This window comes from Raphanus sativus, chromosome 4, assembly GCF_000801105.2.
Source record: "Raphanus sativus cultivar WK10039 chromosome 4, ASM80110v3, whole genome shotgun sequence".
Lineage (NCBI taxonomy): Eukaryota > Viridiplantae > Streptophyta > Magnoliopsida > Brassicales > Brassicaceae > Raphanus > Raphanus sativus.
In genome coordinates, this window is record NC_079514.1 from 17,962,138 (window position 1) to 17,977,979 (window position 15,842).

General features: G+C 30.2%; 1 protein-coding gene across 1 annotated transcript; it reads left to right on the top strand.

The window, feature by feature from the left end:
• The first annotated feature begins 3,246 nt into the window (after positions 1 to 3,246).
• LOC108850452 (probable polygalacturonase At3g15720) lies at positions 3,247 to 6,036 on the top strand. Its single transcript, XM_018623983.2, has 10 exons — positions 3,247 to 3,276; positions 3,378 to 3,497; positions 4,118 to 4,255; positions 4,357 to 4,500; positions 4,606 to 4,635; positions 4,724 to 4,931; positions 5,023 to 5,104; positions 5,221 to 5,329; positions 5,553 to 5,666; positions 5,794 to 6,036. The coding sequence occupies exons 1-10, from the start codon at positions 3,247 to 3,249 to the stop codon at positions 6,034 to 6,036; spliced, it is 1,218 nt and encodes a 405-aa protein (XP_018479485.2).
• The last annotated feature ends 9,806 nt before the right edge of the window (positions 6,037 to 15,842 follow it).

Sequence of the window (15,842 nt, forward strand, 5' to 3'; positions counted from 1 at the left end):
GATTGATTATGAATATATAATAGATTAAATATAATATAATTTTTTATTTTTCATTTTATAAATGATAAATAAATGTATTAATGTATAATAATATTTCAAACTAATTTCGAAATTAGTAAAGTTATTAAAATATAATTTCAAAAATGAAGATCTTGTAAAAATCTTTTAAAACAGATTTGTTAGAATTTTTAAATAAATATATTTACATTTAAAATGAAAATATATCAAAAGATATTATGATCAAAGTATTTTAAAGATTTTATATATTATTATTAGTCTTATTAAAATACATTTAATAAATTTATAAATGATGGTCCAAATTAAAAAATCACACATGAAAGAAGTCATGACTTTTGTTTTAATATATAAGATGATTGATTATGATTATATAATAGATAAAATATAATATAATTTTTAATTTTTCATTTTATAAATGATAAATAAATTTATTAATGTATAATAATATTTCAAACTAATTTCGAAATTAGTAAAATTATTTAAATATAATTTCAAAAATGAAGATCTTGTAAAAATATTTTAAAATAGATTTGTTAGAATTTTTAAATAAATATATTTACATTTAAAATGAAAAGATATCAAAAGATATTATGATCAAAGTATTTTAAAGATTTTATATATTATTATTAGTCTTAGTAAAATACATTTAATAAAATTTGTAAATGATGGACCAAATTAAAAAATCACACATGAAAAAAGTCATGACTTCTGTTTTAATATATAAGATGTAGCCATAAAATAAATCTAGCAGATTTTAATTGAATCTGTGAAATTAAATAAATTTGTTGCTAAATATGAAAAATAAAAACTTGTGAGATTCTAATAGTATTTAAATCTGTAAAGTTTCTATCTATATAATAAGTTTAAATGTGTGGCTATATAAAAATTGAAAAATATGTATAATTTCATAATTGTAACTATTTGTTTTTCTGATGTGTTGGAAAATATAGTTATACAATTTTGTAATCAATATTTTGATAACAAAGAAATAAAATGTATGTATGAAAATCAAAATAATTTGAAAAAAAATAAAAAAAAATTTAACACTAATGTAACAATAATTTTTATAGATAAATAAAGTAAAATATTTTTTATTAAACAATAACAAAATAATAATCTTAATGATATTATGAGGTACTCTCTTCACTATCTAAGAGTAATGATGTTTTAAAGATTTAGAGTAAAATAAAATCTTCTGGATATCATATCCAGTGACCCACTATGGCCAAGTTTATTTTCCTCTGAAATAGCTTTTTTTTTGATGGAAGTATTGTAGCATATTAGTTAATGACAAAGACTTCCATAGCATGTACGATTTCCAAAGAATGCAATTGTAGTGCCTCCCACCATCTACTGTTAATAGACCTTCAATGCCTGCATACTCCGTATGTGGGCTTTAACTTTGCAACAGATGGTGCGTTCTGTTCCGTTAAATTTTGGAAGTGTGAATATATTTTTATTGACCATGTACACCATATTTTTCCTTATTTTGGATTCATTTGTAAGGTATCATAAATCACTTACCAATCGATTATACATAATTCTATTACTCTAGCTCAGACAAAATTTATTTTAACTTTTTTCTAGTTGTGTGAACATAAAAATAAGTATATTTTGATGAAAAAATAGCTAAATCAATTTTTTTTAATTTTTTTTAATATATACCGCAAACTGGGATGTTATGCCAGTCGTTGTGGCCAAGTGTTGAGAATATAGCATGTCTATGGGAGCAAAGTTCCTCAATCAGAAATTTAATTTGAATAGAAGAAAATTTAGAGAAACAGTAGGAAAAAGATCTATGTGAGTACATCTCTAAGATAATTTTATCGAACAAGATTAATATTAATGAAAATTAATAAAAAGAACAAAACACAAAAGAATAACAATAGAGATAGAGTAATCTAGACCTCTAGTAGGTAAGTCAAATTACGCTCCTCAATAATGAATTTGGTTTTGTCTTTTATACTGTCAGTTCGCTCTAACTACTCCACGTATCTAGGGCACACATGACATGCCTTGCTCTGAAGATCTCGGTTCGATTGACCGTGAAGTGACCAGGACTTTGATGTTTACCTATAGACTTGGAGCTTGCTATTTTGTGCTGCAAAGTAGCCTTTTTGGGCTGGGTTTTGCCAATAGGCCATATCTTCATTGTTACTTCAGTATGTCGTGAGTGGTTTTTTTTTCTCAGCTAGATTTATGTGATTGATTCTGCTCCGACAATGTCCATCCAAAATATTATAAATGTAAAACCATCCGCTGATCCAAATGCTAACATGGAAATCTACATCATGGAATCGTTATCCGTGAAATCATTCATCAATATTACATTACATATGTTACAGTCAACTGATTTTTATATATAATTAATATATATATATATGACAATGAAATAACGATTTGATTAGTATTTAAAAAAATCCATTTAACCTTTGCTTTTAGATGTATTGGATTTAACCGTTATGGTTAAGATCTTTTTCTGAATTATACTATATTTTCTTTTGAAGAATAAAAATGTTCTTTTCCTACTAAAAATCAAAGAGATGATTTTTAATATTATTTTCATAAAATTTATTAGAGAATAAATTCAAAATAAGAATAAAATGGGTTATTAAATAAGTGAGTTTAGTAGAAAATAAAGTCAAAACAAGAATACAATGGGTTATTAATTAAGTGAGTTTCATATCTTTAATTTATCTTAGACAATAATATTTATTTTAATGCTTACAAATTATTAAAAAGAATATGTATATTTTCCATATCAGTTCTATTAAGTTACATATAAATAATAATTACGTTTAAAAAAATATCATTAGGTTAAATCAATCTGATGATAATATACACCCAAATCAAATTATACATTGGATTTTTAGTGCATTTTATTTTTTTCCGTTTATGCATTTTCATCTCTCTTGCAACTTATATTCTTGATTGTTTATATAGTATTTATTTATTAAAATTTTGAATGGAGATTTTTAATTTCTTAAAATTTTGAATGGAGATTTTTGTCTAAATCTAATATTCTAACTGGATATACATGCATATAGTTCGATACAGTAAATGCATCCCCTATATGTATAAACTTGTTGAGTGTATTTAGGTATAAAATCTGCGAATTTCAGAACAAAGTATATGATTTGTAAGTATATAAATATGTCATAAACAAATACATAGACACAACAATACCTTTACATTCACTCATCTGATCATCATCTTTTTTGTTTGTTAATGAAATCATCGTATCATCCTCAGAGAATGGTACATATAATGTTAAATATAGTTTATATATATATATATATATTGTTTCTCTTTGACTTGATATTTTTATTTCCATCTGATCTTGCTTTTGGATATTGTAGGAAATCATAGTACGTGTTGTGTTCGTGTTGACGTTAGTCAATTTTGGATTTGTAAATGGTCAAATCTATGATGTCCTTAAATTTGGTGCTAAGGGAGATGGTACTACCGATAATTCAAAGGTATAATATTGCAAAAACAATAATCTCAATTTTTCCACTAAAATATTATCGATTTTTTTTTTAAAAAAAATTATAACACGACTCTTTAGTTTGAGCTCTATCAAGAGAAGCTATAATCAAATTTCCAGCGAAAAAGAAAAAAGAAAATTATAAGCCTATAAAGTTTAAATCATGTTTATTTTTGGAAACGAAAAGTGATGACAGTGTCCGAGTCGGCATCCGGTCCGACCAGTCAACCACTGAGTACGCCGAGTCGGCATCCGGTCCGGTTTTTAAAATATTGGATGACACTGAAATTTTGAGATAATTTCTTTGCATTATAAATAATTTTGAATCACAATTTTTTTTCATTAAATGAATGTGCTAAAGGATTGGCCATGATTCCCAGCCATGATTGGCGCCATGTTTTTGTATAACGGTTTTTTTTCTTTTTGAGAAAGATAATAATGGTTTTCTTGTTAAAAACTTTTAGTAGTCTAACCAAAAAATGATCTAGCCATATATTTACTATTATTTTTCTATTGTTACTTGTTCCTACAAGTAGATCATAATTTTGTTACAAATATTTAGTTATTCCTCTACTAATTTGTATAAATTTGTTTTTTTTCTTTTGGGAAAAGGCTTTTGTAGAAGCATGGAAAGCTATGTGCAGTAGTGGTGGGAATAATAAAACACTCCTTATTCCTTCAGATAATACCTTTTTACTACAACCTCTAGTGTTTCAAGGTCCTTGTAACTCTCCATCTGTAAAAGTTCAGGTAACACTGAAAGATTAATATTTTTAAAATCCATTTGAAAACTTATTCATTAGAAAACGTTTATGTGTTGATTTGGAATGTATTTTTGATCAACTATACAGTTGGAAGGAAAGATTGTCGCCCCTCTTAACAAAGCAGCATGGTCAGATTTGAAGTCATGCGAATGGGTCAGTTTTAATAAAATCATCGGTCTAACGGTCTTTGGTTCAGGAACAATCAATGGACGTGGTTCATCTTTCTGGAAGGTGGAATATTTTTATATATTAAAAGAAGTGAAATTTCTGTGGTTGTATTATAATCAGAAAATGTGGGTCTAATGTTTTTTTATTTCTCATATTCATTCAATCCAGGCCAATACGCCAGCTTCTAAACACCCGACTGTGAGTACATATAGTTTTTATATATTAAATTGACTTTAAAATTCTGCTACTAAAAGCTCATAGCGAAAGGTTCTCTTTTATATTGTAGCAATTGCATTTTCAAGGATGCAATAATCTTGAAATATATGGAATAACCTCATTCGATAGCCCGAGAAACCATATCTCAATCAACGATTGCAGACAAGTCAAAATCACCCAGATAAAACTTATAGCGCCTGGTGATAGTCCTAACACCGATGGAATTGATATTTCAGCATCAACTGATGTTGAAATATATGACACTATGGTTGGAACAGGTACGTAGTTAGATATCTCTCCTTTTTGGGATCACTAAATTTCCAATTTAAATGGTATAATATGGCTATACGTATTTCAAAATCTTTGCAGGAGATGATTGTGTAGCTTTGAACAGTGGAAGTATAAATATCTCCATCACAAGGATGCAATGTGGTCCTGGACATGGAATAAGGTATATCTTTGATTGTGTATGTTTTCTTGGACATGGAATAAGGATGCAATGTGGTCCTGGATATTAATTTTTAGGTTATATAACAAATTTGTTCTTTACGTTTATGATTATATTAGTGTGGGAAGTTTAGGAAAAGATGGAGAAGAATCTATAGTTGAGAACGTCCAAGTGACTAACTGCACTTTCAATGAGACGGACAATGGAGCGAGAATTAAGACATGGCCGGTAATAAATCTTTAATTATATTTGTCTATACAAGAATGAAATGAAGTGTTTTTTCAAAAGAAAAAGAGAGAGAATTAAATGGAGTGGCGGTAATAAATCTTTAATTAAATTTGTCTATATAAGAATGAAATGAAGTGTTTTTTCAAAAAAAAGAGAATTAAATGGAGTGCTATAATAATGATACGACTTGTTTTACTTATTTTTATTTAATTTTAATGTTTAGAACGGAAAAGGATATGCAAGGAATATAGTTTTCAAGGATATCATACTCACTGAAACCAAAAATCCAATTATAATCGATCAACAGTATATAGACAAGGGACGTATCGACGTAGAGGTAAGTTATTTTCTTTCTTTCATTAAAATATAAAACTTCTAAGTAGAATTTAGGTTTGCCCAAAAAGTAGAATTTAGGTTATTTTTTTTTTTTTAATTTTTATTTTTGTATATTTTTTATTTAATAGGAATCATCAGCAGTGGCCATTAGCAACGTGACATTCGTGGATTTTCGTGGAACGTCACGACAAGATGAGATTATAAAGATAGATTGCAGCGAAGTCACATCTTGCAAAGATATCATTCTAGATAGAATTGATATTACTACGATTGATGGAAAGAAGCCAATAGTTGAATGCATTAACGCTTATGGAAATTCAACCAATGCTTATGATGGTTGTTTGAAGCCCACACACAAGCCCAACTTATGATCCATTAGAAAGTTTAAGTAACATGTAATAGGTTTTCTAGAAGTGATACAAATATGTCTTTATATGCTTGTAGTTGGAATCTTTGCTGCTCCTAGTAGCAGCCCCTATTAAACTATTTATATGAAATCAATAAATTATTCTAGATTTTTAAAGTCTCTCTTTCTTTCTCTTTGCGTTTCAATTAAGCTCTTTGAACTATTTTTAGTTTAAGTTCAATAATGTCTTTAAGACACAAATCTACCTTGTTTTTGAAATGTTCTTATGATATTAGAACACCAGGGAGTAAATCCTTGGCTTTATAGATTTTGTTATCACGCTTCTTATCAACAATGGAAGACTCATGGTGTGGAAAACAGCAAACGTCAGTTCAAGAAACAGCTTTCAAGGAGGAGACCTTCAAATCGAGATGTTCAAGCTCTACTTACTAGTGGATTATTTACAATCACCAGAACGTGGGTTATTTGCAAGTTTATCCAAAACGAAAAAACAGTTTCATAAATATTTCCTAAACTTTTATAAAAGAACTAATAATTATATTCAAACTGAAGAAAAGAAAAAAATTATGAATAGTAATTTATTCAAACCTCAAATTAAAAAGTCATTATATTTATTAACATATTTAAAAAGTGGAACATCTCATCAATTCGGTTGATATTTCATGGAATCTGGATTGGCTTAATGCATATGTTTATCCAGAAGATGTGAAAATCATTAAAGATATAGCGATTAGTCGATCTCATCTCCCTAATTTCTAGGGATGGCATTCGACACAATCATGTATCTATACAATAAAATTAGGATATAGAACATAAACAATGTACCCAGACAAGGAACAAAAACATGAATTCTACGGACCATATACTAAGCCATTATTGGGACATGTATGGAAACTGAGATGCTCACCAAAACTGAGGCATTTTGTTTGGCAAGTTATATCGGCTATTTTAACGTTTATAAAAAAGTTAACAAGCGCGGCGGATTGAATGTGATACACGGTGCAGAGTAGAGGAGGAATCCATCAATCATGTCATATTTGAGTGTCCAATGGCTCTTGCAAACTTGGGCTTTGTCTAAGATTTCCTCCCCCCCCCCTGCACCCCATCCCCCACCACAGAATTTTCAATTTTATTTCTGTCTTTACCAATATTGACTATCTGTTTTAGAGACTTCCACAAGATCATGATTTTAGTTATTTTCCTTGGAATATGTGGTACATATGGAAAAATATAAATGATAAAATTATACTAACATGAATGGCAACCAATAAGTTCTTCGTATAGCGGAAGTGGAAGGAGCTTTGTGGCCGAGGATCAGCTCATATACACAAAGGAACAAAATAGGGTTGTACCGAATCCTCATTGGCAAACTATGGACTTAACATAATATTTATGTGTTGATACCGCTTGGCGTAAGCAAGATCCATTTACAGGTCAGGGGTGGTTCTGCAAAACTCTAGGATCAGAAGACAAGATGTTCCGGGGGTGGGGCGATGAATCGCCGAACGAAGCCTTTCACCTTTACATGCAGAATGTGAAACTCTGGTTTGAGTTATGGAGTGCATGAAGACCCTTACAATTTTCTGAGGTGTTTTTTGTGACATACTCTTCTAAATTTGTGAAGATGGTGTCGACACCTGATGGAATGACTAGCTTTTTGTACACATATGGAGAAATTTCGGCGGAATAAGACTTTCCATCATAACAAGCATTAAGAGAAATCTTCTAAGATGAATATCACATGCTCAAGTATTCATATTTGGGGCTAATCTTTCAAAACCTATTTGAATCCTAAATCTAACAAAGGTGTTTACTCAGACATAGCCAAGCAAAGCATCATAACAATTAAATAAAATTGCATAGAATAGAATAGATGGAAATAAATGTGTTCAAGAAAGCTCTCAATAGTAACTCTCTCTCTCACAAAACAATTGTGTAAAAACCTTAGGTAAAAACTGTGTCTAAAAGCGTATATGTTCCAAAACACTTAGGCAAGACATAAATACTAAATAATTAGGTTAAAACTCGTCAGTGGTATTTTGGTAAATAGATGGAATGTTGGGCTTCAAGTCGGCTGTGACCAAACTGGACTTCTGCGTTTTTCCCATCGATCGATATCACTGAAGGTGTATCGATCGACGCGTCTCTCTGTGTCAACCTCGGGTGGCGATATGCTCATCTCGGGTGAAATCTCTAAAGTGTTCCAAAATACTCCAAAATTACCATCTTTCTTTCAATTGCTCCTGAACCTGTAAATATGCTATCTAGACTCCAAAACAAATTAAATATATCCTAAACTTCTTATATAACATGACTAAAATTGGGTCAAATTCATGGTGTATCATTCATGAACAAAAATTCACTTTCCATGCACAGCTCCGGTGTCAGGTTGTACGGCGTAAGAATCACAGGCCATAATGAATATTTCCTTCCAGACATTTCAAATTGACTAAATCCATCTACGCATAACCCAAGATAAACATTCTGACTATTACTTGCGAAATCTGGGTGTACTTTGTTCAAATGTTTCCACGCTCTTGCATCTGATGGATGAACGATCTCACCATCCTTCTGGACATGTTATGCATGTCATCTCATCGCTCCAGCAGTCTCCTGAGATTGATATAACTGTTTCAGCATGTCCGGAATTGGTAGGTACCACATCCTTTGGTACGGTCCCCTATTCCTCTAACGTCCTTGCGGTTTGAATCTTGGCTTCTTGCAGAAACGAAACTCTTCCAGGTTCTCATCATCTTTCCAGTAGATCATGCAATTGTCTATGCAAACGTCTATCCTCTCCGATGGCAATCCAAGACTATGAACCAATTTATGAATCTCATAATAAGATTCAGCTGACACGTTGTCTTCTGGCAAATACTCTTTAAACAATTCAGCCCATGCATCCATGCAATTCTCAGGTAAATTATAATATGTTTTAATATTCATCATCCTAGCTGCAAGTAACAATTTAGAGAGTCCTTCTCTACAATCAGTGTATATTGGTTGATTTGCAGCATCTAACATTTCATAAAACCTTTTTGCTTTCAAGTTAGGTTATTAAACATTAAGAGCAATTTGATCAGCTATTGTTGTAGTTGTTTCTAAAAATGCATCTGCAACCATGTCGTCAATCATATCATAATCTACCGTCGACTCCTCATCATTTCATTATGCAACTGAATTGGTTCTTCGTTAGCAGCCATAATATTACTACTACTACTACTAGCTTCATTTCTATCATGACTCTCTCCATGTTGAAACCATATATAGTAATTTGGTGTAAAACCTCGATTTACTACTGACAAATTTTGTATTCTTGTACTTCCGACATAGACAGAACATTTTATCGGTTTTTGGCGTGAGTGGTGTAGAACCAGCTTGGAACATGAATGTCTCCGCACCGTTGAGAAATGCATCTGTTACTCTCCTGTCAGAATCTTTGTGCGTGTACATCCAACTACGTAACTTGTATAAACTGCCCCGAACATTTTTTTAGGTTTCACGTTTTTTATCTCTTTTTTTGTGTGACTTTGGAAATGATCAAATGTCATCTTTATAGGAGATTCCAAGTTTAGGTTGGTGAAATTTTACAACTATCTTACAACTACAAAGTTTACAACTTTTTAAGTTCCAGTTTACAACTATTTTACAAAGCTTTTACAACGAAACAAGTTTATCCTAGTCCACTTAAAACATGTTTTCACCAACTACTTAACTGAATAGTTATTAAAACAAAGTAAAATATAACTATTGTAAATTGGTTGTTCTTTTACAATATTTTTACAATGTTACTCATTTTTGCATGTATGTGGACGTAACGACGGAATGGTTTACTTGTACTCTTAAGTGGATTTTACTACGAATCTTTATTTCGACGTAAACGCGACGTTGTTATTACGACTCAATATTTTTGCAGTTAAATTTCGTAGTAATGCCAATGTTTTTTCGTAGTATAATTGCAAATCTCCCAAAGTTGTTTACGAAAGTAAATAAAATAAACGTGAGGAAATGTCTATCATGACCGGTTGATAGGGGTGTCAATCCGGGCTGGCCCGGCCCGACCCAAACCCGCTAAGCTCGTAAATATTTGAGTCCGGCCCAGCCCGGCCCGGAAATATTTTGGGCCTATAATTCAAAGTCCAGCCCGACCCTTATAGGGCTTTTCGAGTTTTTTTGGACTTTTCGAAAAATAATGTGTCATTGTCATTTCTATTGTTTTAATACATATGAATTTTCATAAAAAAACTTTTTATTTTAAAATGTAAAGTGAATTTAAACTTTTCTTCTTTATCAAAATATTTTACTTTTTCGTATGCTTTAAAACATATTGTAAACTAAACAAATTTAATAAGATTTAAATAATCAAATATAAATTTAAATCAAACATATAAAAGAACAAAATTTATGATAAATATGATCAAACATTTCATACTTTGTATGTTGAAAACCTATGTTATAAAATAAGAAGTTTTTTTTTTCTTTTCTTTGAACAGACTTTTAAGTTACATTTGCAAAAAAAATATGACATTTGTAATGATCAAGCAATAAGGTACATTAACAATTTTCTATATTTTTATGAGTCTGGGTTAAAATATTAAATAATATGTTAATACTAAAAAAAGGTTTTGATTGCAAAAATAATAATATTTAAAGTAAAATAAAAAGTTTCGGGTTTTCGGACCGGCCCGAATCCAAATGGGTTTAAGCCCAAAATATCCAAAGCTCAAATGTGCTTAGCCCGAATAGCCCAATTTTGGGGTGGTTTATAAAATTAAACCTAACCCGATAATTTTTAAGGTCAGACGGGTTCGGGCTGCGGGTTTCAGTCCTAATTGACATCCCTACAGGTCGACAACCATAAACATTTTTTAAAAAATATAACTGCTAATAAAAAACACCCACGCGTTTACACTGTACTGGCCAATCAGTCTAAGGATTTTGTCAAAGTATTGTATAGTCTTATATTATTATTTAAATTATAATAATAATAGATTTTGACCCGCACGCCCGTGCGGGCGTATTTTTTATAAAATATGTTGTTTTTATGTCAATATTAGAGTTAGGCAAAAAAATGAATCCAAAAGATCGAACTGATCCTGATCCAAAAAGAAGTACCAAACCCAAACCAAATTGATAAAATATCAAAATTATTCAAGATTTGGTATCTAGAGAACTGGAACCGACTCCGATCCGAACCAAACCGAACCGAACTGTAATACTTCGGATACCCCCGAATATATTTGAAATAGATTTATATACTTATATATATTATTTTTAAGATTTAATGTATAAAAAGCATCTAGAACATATATGGTACTCTTAAGTTAGTTTAAATAATTGAAAATATATATAAATAGTCAAATGTAAATATCTAAAATAGTTAAAGTCCACTCAAAACACCAAAATACTTAAAATAATTATTGATTATCTATCCAAATATTTAAATCAAACCAATTTATATGTTAAGTTTAGGTATTTAGACATATGTTATTCAGATTTATTTGTAATATATTATTTTGTTTATATATTTTGAGAAATTTAAAGTATATAATGAATTTTAAAAATAATTTAAATGAGTTATCCGAACTCGAACGAACCCGCAAAGATCCGAACCAAAATTTAGAAATATCTGAATGGAACTGAAATCTTTGACCCCAGAAACCCGAAACCCAAACAGACCCAAACCAAACCCGAATGAAAATTATATGTGTATATATATTAATGTTTAAAAACTATATTGAATAGTTTTAGTTTAAAGTTATTATAAAATAAAAATTATATCGTTAGTGAATTTAAGGTAAATTAAAATATAAATTATTTATAATATTTTATTAAAACATAAAGTAAGACATTCAAAATATAAAAAAAAATTATTTATCCGTCCGCAACCGCAAACGCTAGAAGGAACCAACTTTTGATATTATGAGATTTGAAATTATTTGTAGCGATTTATAACGTTTTGTGTGATATTTGATTAATTATGATAATATTAAGTGTTTTTATTTATTTTGTTAGTATTATTTATCATAATATTAAGTGACGGTTTTGATCAATTATTAATACTTAGATGCAGTTATTAAGTGACCATTTTGATGCGGTTAGTATTTTTTAAGTATTTTTATGCCGTGACCATTTTGATGCTGTGACCATTAAGTGACGGTTTTGATCAACTATTAATATTTTATTAGTATTTTTTCAATTAATTTTAGATGCAGTTATTAAGTTGGGTTGGATCCTTTGCAGATTTGGTATTAACAAATTCCCTGATTTTAAGATATATATACAATAAAAGAAATAAAAATATTATGGGAATCGTGTATCTCTCTAAAAATTTAATTGAATTAATTTTTTTGAAGATTTTGAAAAAATTAGAAATAGAAAATAAGGATTTCACGGGATTTATAAGATCAATTATAAATTTAGTATACGTTTTTAAATTTAGTTCACTTAAGTTGTTTCTTTCTTAAGATTTTTAAGAAATTTTTTTGGTTTAAAAAATTAATGGGTTACCAAAAATGCAAAACTACAGTGTTTTTATGGCAATGGCACATCATTGTAATTTTTGTGCAAAACTCAGGGCTAAGTACTATTTGTACTTCAGTTTTAATAGATTAGATAAGGGAAACTTGGAGCCATGTACATAGTAGAAAAAATATTAACTTTATATCCATAACAAGTTGATGGCTATAATATTCTCTGTATATTATGTATTAATGACAAAATTATCATGCGCGTGTGTTTCATTGCACAAATGATTTTTTTTAATTCATAGACAAGATTTTTTTTAGTATTCTGTTTGTTGTGGTAAGGATTACAAATAGAACATAACTGTATCACATCATATATAATTCATGTGAAGAATGAAATTATGAGCAAGAGTCATTAAGAAAAAATAGAAATGACGACGGCTAGAGAAATGAAAACTTTTGGAGAAGATAAACAGTTACCATTGTGTTGTACTATTCTATTTGATAACATAGAATAGAAACAATGTCTTAATGTTTCCTCCTCCTTCCACTCCTCTTCCCCTCTTATGCAGTGTCCCTCCCCCTCCCCTCTTATGCAGTGTCCCTCCCCCCCTCCCCTCCTTTTCACTTGTCGTGGCAGGATATCACTGTCATTTTTTCTGAATCTATAACCGATTTACATCGTGATATTTCTATGTATTAAGTTGTCTATATTGTTTTAAATTATAGTATAGTATGTTACATTTCTTTTTTTGTAATTTGTATCTCCTTCTCTGCCTCCTGGTTCTTCTTACTCATTACTTCATCAGTTACACTAGTTTGTCCTCCAACACCGTCGCCGCTCATCATCTCTCTCTATATATAAGGAAATTTTAGAGAATTTCATATATACAAAGTTTGTGGGTGTGTCTAGTATTCCATACCATAATATGTATAGTATAATCACGTAATGGATAAGGGTTTAGGTTTAAGGTTTAGGGTTTATGATTACGGTTTGGGTTTGGGGTATATGGTTTGGGTTTAGGGTTTGGGTTTAGAGTTTGGGTTTAGAGTTTGGGTTTAGGGTATATGGTTTGGGTTTAGGGTTCAAAGTTTGGGTTCAGTGTTTAGGTTTAGGGTTCAGGGTATATGGTTTGGGTTTAGGGTTTAGGAGTTGGGTTTAGGGTTTAGGATTTGGGTTTAGGGTTTACGATTTGGGTTTAGGGTTTGGGTTTAGGGTTTAGGGTTTAGGGTATATGGTTTGGGTATATGGTTTGAGTTTAGGATTTGAGTTTAGGGTATATGTTACAAAAACTATTCTACACCACTTGGAACTTGTGCAACAAGAGATAGGTAGTTTAAATATATTGTAATTAGAAGCCATTTGTGTGTATGATAATAAGACTATTCTACATTAAGTATAGTATAGTTTAGTGTTCGCATTTTTCCTTTTTCACATTTTTCTCATGCATACGCACTATAAAGAAAAGAATTGTCCATTTTAAACGTAACCTTTCATATCAAAAAAGTATCACTGTAACATAGCTATATTCTTCATTTACGTGGTCCTTATGAATATCCACCAATTGTCCCGTTAGATAATCAAGCCGGCTTTATGACTTTTCTGGAGACATAAGTCTTGAAAAAAAAAAAACTAAAATTTCATGAACAGACTTTTAAAAAAGATTAATTTCATGAACACATTAAATCAACATTGTTGATCGTTGGTATTAACCATAGCCCTAAAACTTAGGTCTTTATTGTTTGCAGACTTCGAAACAGATTTGTTTTAGTTTATCAGCCTAAAATCAAAAACTATATTTTCAGAGTTTCTTTGAATGAAATCCAAACATCAGAATATGTATGTTTTTATTAAAAAGTCTGTAAGTTAGCATTTTCTTCTTCTTACAAAGGATATTTTTTCATCAACCATCTAATTAACTAAATGTTATTTTTATATGGTGGCAAAATGCTCATTTAAACTTATACACAAAACCCTTATTTCATAATGGTGTGAAACATTTGTAGTTCTATGAAATCAAATATATGTATATTTTTTCAATGATTTTTCATTTAATTTTTGAGTCGTTACTTTGAGTAAAATACAATTTGAAAGTATTGTTTTGTAAAATTTAGTTTTGATAAATCTTAAACACATAAAAGGACTTTTTTAAATATATCAAAATCAAAAAATAAATAATTTGGCATTTAAAAACTGAAATCTACATCAAAATCAAAAACCACAAATTCAGAAACACAAACTAAAAGTTGACAATTAAAATCCAAAAATTATACACTATTTGTCCAGGATCTTGTGATCAAGTGGTAAATATAGAGGTTTAGGACACTAACAGATTTTAGACACCAACACAAATATGAACTCATGATTACGGCTCATTTGTATACTAAAAAAAAAGGAAATATCCATGGATTACACTTTGCTTTTGTGATTAATTTGGACCTCCGTAAAATTGAGATACTCTCGTTAATAAAAAATATGCACCTTTTTGATAAAGGGAAACTAATATGCACTATTATTGTACTCCTGTTATAAACTAAAGAGAATGTGGAGAGTGATTTGTGAGGAATGTTGTTGTCTATTTCTCATTAGCCAACACCACATTATATAGTGGTTTGTACAAGGGTTTACAAATGCTTTACAAGGAAGTAAATCTATACATTGATTACATTGACTACATTGATGTCATACATGAAGACTTGGTCAAGGTGATGATAACGAGGTTGACTGAGTCTTCTCTTCTCGGACCGGTTTGTAGATGAACCGATGTAGACCGGATGTAAACCTCCTTGCACTTCCTCTTGTACTTGTTGGACTTGTCTAGTACTTGGTTAAGTACTTGGTTATGGTCCATCCACACAATGGATATTATAACACTCCCCCTTGGATGCCATAACCATATGAGTTCATAATATGCTTAATGTTGCCTCATTAAAACCTTACTAGGAAAACCCATTGGGATAAAACCATAGTTAAGGAAAAAGAGTACAACACATACTACTCCCCCTGATTTGAACATCACTTGCTGAATAGATGTTCATGGATTCTTACTTGAACAATCTTGTATTGTTCGGACATATCATGTCTCTTAGAATCCTGATGGTACTTTAGAAAATGTACCACTTTGATATCGACCACTTTAGTACTTTAGATAAAATGTACTATTTTATACTCTGGTCGTTTGATTATGGTCCTTGACCAAATCACTTTTATATGCCTTTCCATAATATTGGCTGGCTAGTACTTTAGATCCTTTATATAATATGGATCATCATTATATCAAGTATGAGCTACTTAGCTCTTTAGGACTTATGGACATGCCTTAGCTTTATGAGTATAATATTA